Genomic DNA, 7945 nt, shown 5'->3' on the forward strand with positions numbered 1-7945 from the left:
ACCGGATACTTGGCACAGAGAAAAGTCCAAGTGGGTCAAAGGGATTGACCGGACACTTGGTAAGGGAGTCCTAGCAGGTCAAGGGAGTGACTAGATGCTAGGCATGACATACCAACAGGTCAAGGTTGACCGGATGTTGGTTTGGGAGGTTTAGGACTTGGTTTTGGACAAAAACCAAGTGCTGGATCGATCAGTGGATCGATCCAGACCTGTCCCAGCGAACAGAGAGCTTCTGGATCGATCCGTGGATCGATCCAGAGGTCCCAATCGATCAGTGGATCGATTGGGACGCGGCTGCTTCGCGCGATAAGCGCTGGATCGATCCGTGGATCGATCCGTGGTTCGAGAGGCGCTCTGGATCGATCCGTGGATTGATCCAAAGCCTCCCCGATCGATTGGGAACATTCGAATCGATCGGGATCCGACCGTTGGCGTCGTTTATAGCTGCAGGCGTTCAATGGCTGTAAAAGAACTTCACCGATTCACTCCAGAGCTCTCGCCTACTCCTCCATAGCGCTCTCAAAGATCAGGTCGCCAGTTCTTGAAGGATCTTGGAAGCTTTCCAAGTCAAGAGGCGGATCAAAGGCAAGAAGAGAAGCTAGGGTTAGGGTTTTCTGTACTCATTGTAAGCTTTGCGCTTGTATTTTGTTTCCCTTTCCTTTCTTCTTGTACTGAGAGTCTTGTAGGGCTTCTCCGCCCTCGGTAGTTACCGAAAAGGAGTGTTTTCATAGTGGAGGGTGCGTGCGTGGTGTGGATCCTTAGACTAGTCACCTCTTGTGAGGTGGATACCAAGTAAACCAACCGTGTTAGCGTTGTTGCATTTGTTTCTGTATTTTCCGCTGCATATTCTTGAAGAAACAAGCAACGCCAAGCAACACCGAGCACCGAGAGAACGCGACGAGCTATTCACCCCCCCTCCCCCACCTCTAGCTACTTTTGGTCCTAACAGTGAGGACATGCTCCTAGTTGAGGGAACTGTAGGCATTGGTCCAACTTAGGTCCATTTGGAAAACCTAAGTTGAGACCTTGACTAGATCTTACTACTTCTATCTTATTATATTGTGCTAACTTTGTTTTTCAAGATGAATATATTTTTATTGCCAGGACTAACTCTTTTTTATAGGAAAAGAAGAGGCTCAAAAAAGAGTGTCCAGGAGCACGGACTCCGGGCGTTTGGAGCTAGTCCAGGCGCCCAGACCAGCCTTGCCCGGGCATCCTGGCCAAGCACTTGGGCGGTCCAGACACCCAGGGTTGGTCCAAGCACCTGGACTAGAAATTTCATCTAGAAGCTGAGTTGGATTGTGACGACTGGCCAAACCCACGTCAACAGTCCATGCGCTCGAAGAGGGTCTTGGCGCCCGTAAGTGGATAAACTTAACAGATCAAGTTCGATGAGAGATCGTCATGTCAACAATAGTCTAGGTGCCCGGAAGGATTCCAAGCACCCCGAATAGACCTATATAAAGGCCTTCGACTAGCAGCTTCAGAACAACATCTGTTACAACTTTTGTTCTTGCGCTCTACTATGAGAAGACTCCGACGATCCTGAAAAGCTGCTCCAACGCCCGACAATTAAAGAACTTGATTCATTCTTTCTTCTTGTCGATAACTTTTTATTTTACAATTCGTGTACTAAAACTTTGTAATTCAAATATTCGAATTGATAGTGATTGTCCAACGAAAGTAATCGACGATCAAGAGCCTTAGAGTATAAGTCGTCATAGGCTTCGAATCAAGTAAAACTTGATCTTGTTAGCATTATTTTCATTTTCTTTATTCTGCTGCGTATTCTCGACTTTCGAAAAAGATGAAGAATACTATTCACCTCCCCTCTAGCGTCTTAACGATCCAACTGATCTAAGTTGGACCAGCGCTTATAGTCCTATTGGGGCTCATTCTCACTAGATCACTCTCATTTAGTGCTTACCTTACTTACCATTTACAAACTTAGTGAACTCTTGACCCACTAGGTCTCCCTACCAGATGTCCCATTTGGACTTCAGTCAGCTGTTAGATCCTGCAAACCTAACTAAACTTCTTGTCAGATATCAACCTATCTAGTCTTCCTATATAAGTTATCAGGTCCTCCAAATCTAACTAGACTTCAGCCTAGTATCAGGTTCCATCAAGTCTTTCAATCCTGCACATTTAGTAAATAAGTTAGAAAACACAATATCTAATTTTAAATCATTTTTCATTTATCAAAATCTGATTTTGACTATCGGTGCTAACTGCACCAACAATACTGAGAACTCTAGCCAAGATGCATGTACTCTCGGCATAAGCTTATCGCTAAGGCTATGTTTGGTTAGAGTTAATGTAATCAAGTTTGTAATGTAATTGAGCTTGAAATGTAATTGAATTTACAAGTTGTTGGCTTTATAATTCAGATTACAAAATTTTATTATCTTTTATAATTCAAATTATATTACATTATAATTTTAAATTATATCAAATAAAATAATCAATTTTACAATATAATCAAGCATAGCTTAAGTTAAATACAAATTTGGTGAAGCTCTCCCCTTAGCCCTCTCTTTTTTGTTTTTTCTTGCAGATATGATCTTATGGAGTTGGTTACGTCACACAATCACTAATTTCAAAGACTCCTTTAGCACAATTCACAAAACTTATCATTACATTGAATATCTTATTTTTATATAGTTATATATACTATGCTAGCTTTTTATATCTATACCGTTAGAACCCGAGTATACCATTTTCTATATATTAGTATATCGACATAATTAATTATATTTATATACTATTTCTATCAGATCGCCGATGAACGAATAAATCATCTGTAAATTATTTTTGATATTGACAAAGTCACCGATCATCAATAAAAGGAATGAGAAGAATGCTTGCCAGTTCTGAGAGAGAGAAAAAGAAATAGAGGGAAGGAGGGTTAGAATGAAAGTGGGGGTATCCTAATTTAACCACTTTGATGCTCATGTCAGGTTTCCGACGTTAGAAAAATGGAGAAGAGGAACAATAATCTTTCTTAGTAGGTATCTACCTAGTTATATATCTCTGTGTACCTCCGTTCATGAGAGCGGACGTTTGTTATATTATTATCGTTAAATACTTCTCTCCGGATATTAAATGATGATGAAATATCTATCATACTCTGATAAAGGAGATGTCATATCACTAATATATCATACTATGAAAGATAATATTGTACAAGTTATCATATGATAGGTGCACCATGTTGTCCCACATACTCTAACCATCCACGTGATACATCACACGCCATTGACCAGTGTAGCCAGAGCATCGGGTCAATAGAACCGTCTGGAGTTTAAAGAGTGTCCAGTCGATTGAACCACTTAGAATTTAGGTAGAGCGTCAGATAAGTGTAACTGAGTTGAATGAACTGATGGCACTGAGCCGAAGGTATAATGGACTTTAGTTGGTGCTACTAAGCCTGATGTCAAATGGACGTCAATCGATGACACTGACCTGAATATCGAATGTACAAATGGATATCAGTCGGTAGTGTTGAGCCATATTCAGAATGGACTTTAGTCAATGGTACTGAGCCAAATGCTGAATGCCGAATGGACGTCAATCGATGGTGTTGAACCAGACGTCGAATGGACATTACCCCGTGGCGTTGAGCTAGATGCATAATGGACATCAGTCAGTACGGGGTGATGAGTCGATCTCATGTTGAACGTTCTTCATCATAATATTGACCTCAATATAGGTAAAAATCTTTGATTACTCCTATATCAGATAGGACGTGATGAACGTATTCGGTCTCCTTGAGGAGGTGCAGTAGTTGAGGCAGATTTTGTCACATGAGGTCTTAGAGTCGAAACTCGATGAGTTCAAGCATGTCCTCTTCCATACCTTTATTATTTGTACTAATGACTAGTAGTTATTCATGATTTATCTCTTTCGTGTTAATTTAGAGACGGATTGATGGGACGATATGAGAAGCTAATCACTTTTTCGCCACACGTGATGAACGTATTCGGATTTATGCTGGAAAGGGACTTCAAGATTGGTATTGATCATTACCATCTTCGTCGGTGCACGCCTATTTCCTGTGGTGAAGAAGTATGAAAATTACGTCAGTAGGAGGCAGGTAAGGTAATGATCATTGCATTCGACGTGTTACAATCATGTGTTTTCCAAGTTGAATATGTTCGAACGCGTGGTCTGCCGTGGTTTGGAGACCTAACCACAACATTGAGTTTTCTCCTATGGAAATGTTCTTCGACATTACACAGATCAAAATTTTGACTTTTATTCACTGACCTGTTCCCATTCCAGCGCCGACTGGTTCAACGATATATTTTCCTGCTAGAGGTCAGTAGAGAGGGCTTGAACAGGCGCTGCTGAAAATGTATATATAGAGGTAGCCAGCCATCTGCCTGTTTCCTCGATATACTTGTTCCATCTCCATTAGCAACAATGGAACGAGTGGCTTCGTCCTTCATGTGCTCCTCCTTGCTCGTGGTGTTACTGCTGCTGTCGGCCTCGCGGCCGGCTCATTCCAAAGTTCGCGTCCACAGATGGGATATCTCCTACGCGTTCAAGTCGCAGGACTGCGTGCGAAATCTGGCTGTGACGATCAACGGCCAGACTCCTGGGCCGACCATCCGCGCGGAGATGGGCGACACCGTCGTGGTTCATGTCAAGAACAACCTCGTCACTGAGAACACGGCCATCCATTGGCACGGCATCCGGCAGGTCAGTTACGCCACTAAATATTTTGTATAATGGCAAAGGAAACAAACAAACACAGCTAAAAACAGAGGATTTCTTTTGTGCGCGCGTGTGTTTCAGATTGGCACGCCGTGGTTCGATGGGACGGAAGGAGTCACGCAGTGCCCGATCGTGCCAGGCGACACGTTCACCTACAGATTTGTGGTCGATCGAGTGAGTTTCCTTTCTTTCATTTAATAATCTGCAAGAATGAATTCTTCGGAGTTTGGAAATGTGGAAATTGAATTGATGAGTTGGTGTCTCAGCCGGGGACGTACCTCTACCATGCTCACTACGGCATGCAAAGGAGCGCCGGGCTCTACGGCCTCATCCAAGTCGCCCTGCCGGCGGCGCAGGTTGAGCCGTTCTCCTACGACTACGATCGCAGCATCATCCTCAACGATTGGTGGCACGATACCACCCAGCAGCTCTCCACTGGCCTTGCTTCCGTGCCATTTGTTTGGGTGAACGAACCAAAGGTAAAATTAATGCTCAAGAGCTAACCGATGTACCTCTCTAGCTATATACTTAGCTGATAATGTATAACTCGTGGCATTTGAACGGCAGTCTATCTTGATCAATGGAAGAGGCAAGTTCAACTGCTCCCTGGCAGCAGCGAACCAGGTGTGCAACGCCACCAGCCCCGACTGTTCTCCCTTCGTGCTCACCGTCGTCCCAGGCAAGACTTACCGCCTACGGATCGCCAGCGTCTCCTCCCTTTCAGCTTTCAACTTCGAAATCGAGGTAATTAATAGCACGGCAGTACTTGATCAGCTGCAAATGTATGTCAGCTGATTTAAATTGTATTTAGTCTTACTACGTAAGCACTTGCAGGGACATGACTTGTTGGTGGTGGAAGCGGACGGCCACTACGTGAATCCCTTCGCGGTGAAGAACCTCAACATATACTCCGGCGAGACGTACTCGGTGCTCTTCACTGCCGATCGAGACGCTTCTCGCAACTATTGGATAGCCGCCAATGTGGTCGGCCGACGTCCCGGCACCGAGCCTGGAATTGCCGTCCTCAATTACTACCCGAACCACCCGAGAAGTACCCCGCCGACCGCCCGTCCTGAGGGGCCTCTATGGAATTGGAACGACACTGATTACAGGGAGCAACAGAGCATCGCCCTCAGCCGGTCGCACCCCGACTATATCCACCCGCCGCCAGCGACCTCCGACAGGACGATCCTCTTGCTCAACACGCAGAACAGGGTGGAGGATGGTCGCACGAGGTGGTCGCTCAACGGTGTGTCCCACGACATGCCTCACACGCCGTACCTAATCGCGCTCAAGGAGGGGCTGCGCCACGCGTTCGACGAGACGCCGGCGCCAGAGAGATACGACTACGAGAACTACGACGTGTCCAGGCATCCGCCGGCGGTCGTCAACGCGACCATCTCGACGTCGATCTACCGACTCAAGTTCAACTCGACGGTGGACGTGGTGCTGCAGAACGCAAACACTCTGGCCAATTCCAGCAACAGCGAAACGCACCCGTGGCACCTGCACGGGCACGATTTTTGGGTGCTGGCCTACGGCACCGGCAAGTTCGACCCCAGGAGGGACACGAGCAAGTTCAATCTGGTGGACCCGATCATGAAGAACACGGTGGCGCTGCACCCCTTTGGGTGGACCGCCATAAGGTTTCGGGCCGACAACCCCGGCGCGTGGGCGTTCCACTGCCACATCGAGGCCCACTTCGCCATGGGTATGGGGGTGGTGTTCGCCGAGGGCGTGGACAGGATCGGCAGGCTGCCGACGTCCATCATGGGCTGCGGCGATTCCAAGTTCTTGAGGGGAAGGCACCACTGACCATCAGCATGTTCAACAGTTTGACTTGTTTATTTGTTTTTTTTTTCTTTTCCATTTCTCAATCTTTAATAAAATTAAGGTGGAAAGTCAGAATGTATTAGTTTTTCATGGGTCTCTTGTTCTTGCCGTAAAGTACAAGACACAATAAAAGTTGGGAGAACAAAATAAATAAAAAAACGTCCCTTTGTTTTAACGAATTGTTAAAGGATATCCTATAATTTATTATTAAAACGACATCCACCGGGTGTGATTAGTTTGCATATCGATTCACATTACATCGTTAGGTTAGTCGGGGCTAACAGGGGGAAAAAAAATCCAAAATAAAAACACCATTAATGGATAAATCCATCCTGGTAAAACACTGGAACAACCAAATCATTAATGAATGACGATTCGTCCTCAGTACTGAAATTTGGATTTATATAGAAAGGATATTGATCTTGTTGAAAATCATAAAGTTAAAAAGTTAGAGAGGTGCAGGCCGTCTCAGGATTCCTTGAGGCCCTAGGTAAAGAAATTAAAAAACAAAATTTTTTAATATATTTTTAATTTTTTTTAACATTTTTCATTTAGATTTGGGATTGAAAATAATAATTTTAAAAAAATATTTTTAAAATTAGTTATTAAAAAGAATTAAATATCATTTTTTTTTAAAACTAATTTTTGATATAAAATTTAGTTTTCTGACGAGTATTTTGATAATAATTTTATTTTTTATTAATAAAATTATTAAATTATTTAATCTTTTTATTAGAATATCAAATAGACTTTATTAATTTTAATTTTAAAAAATTTATTTTTGCTAATGTATTTTACTTTGTATTTTATGATAAAAAAATCTCTAATTCATATTATTATCGAGAAATAAAAAGAAAGAGCGAGGAAGAAATATTATCGGCAAAGGAAGAGAAAGACGTTTTCTCCGAGTATCATCGGTGAGGAAGGAGAAACATGCAAAATAGTTGATGAAAAAAAGAAAAGGGCACAATACACTGATGAGAGAACTATTAGGATTTTTAAGAAATATTGAGGAGAAAAGAATTCATTAGGTTTTATAAGAATAGTATTACTAATTGCAAAATAAAATGGGAATCAGAGTAATAATAAAAAAAGAAAGAAATATGTCAATTTTAAAATGAATTATATTTAAGGCAGAATAAAATCTCATATAAAATTATGGTAGGCAATTAATGAGGAAATAAAGATAAATACAAGGTATAAATAGGAAGTGGAATCGATAATGAATTAATTGACAAGGTGTCATTAATGAATTAGCAATTCATTAGCCAGACATTTATAATTAATTAATATTAATAATGCTAATTTAATTTTTTCAATATTTTTAATTAATTAATCAATGGGCCCTAATAAAATTGGGGCCCTAGGCATAGGCCTTAATGGCCTATGCCTT

At 42.4% G+C, this 7945-nt stretch overlaps 1 protein-coding gene across 1 annotated transcript; it reads left to right on the forward strand.

The window, feature by feature from the left end:
* The first annotated feature begins 4356 nt into the window (after nucleotides 1–4356).
* LOC121973429 (L-ascorbate oxidase-like) lies at nucleotides 4357–6705 on the forward strand. The gene is made up of 5 exons (XM_042524865.1): nucleotides 4357–4704; nucleotides 4801–4893; nucleotides 4986–5198; nucleotides 5287–5463; nucleotides 5554–6705. Exons 1-5 carry the CDS (start codon nucleotides 4426–4428, stop codon nucleotides 6532–6534), a joined length of 1743 nt encoding a protein of 580 aa, XP_042380799.1. The 5' UTR covers nucleotides 4357–4425; the 3' UTR covers nucleotides 6535–6705.
* Nucleotides 6706–7945: the final 1240 nt, after the last annotated feature.

The sequence above is a fragment of the Zingiber officinale genome, chromosome 4A, assembly GCF_018446385.1.
Source record: "Zingiber officinale cultivar Zhangliang chromosome 4A, Zo_v1.1, whole genome shotgun sequence".
NCBI lineage: Eukaryota > Viridiplantae > Streptophyta > Magnoliopsida > Zingiberales > Zingiberaceae > Zingiber > Zingiber officinale.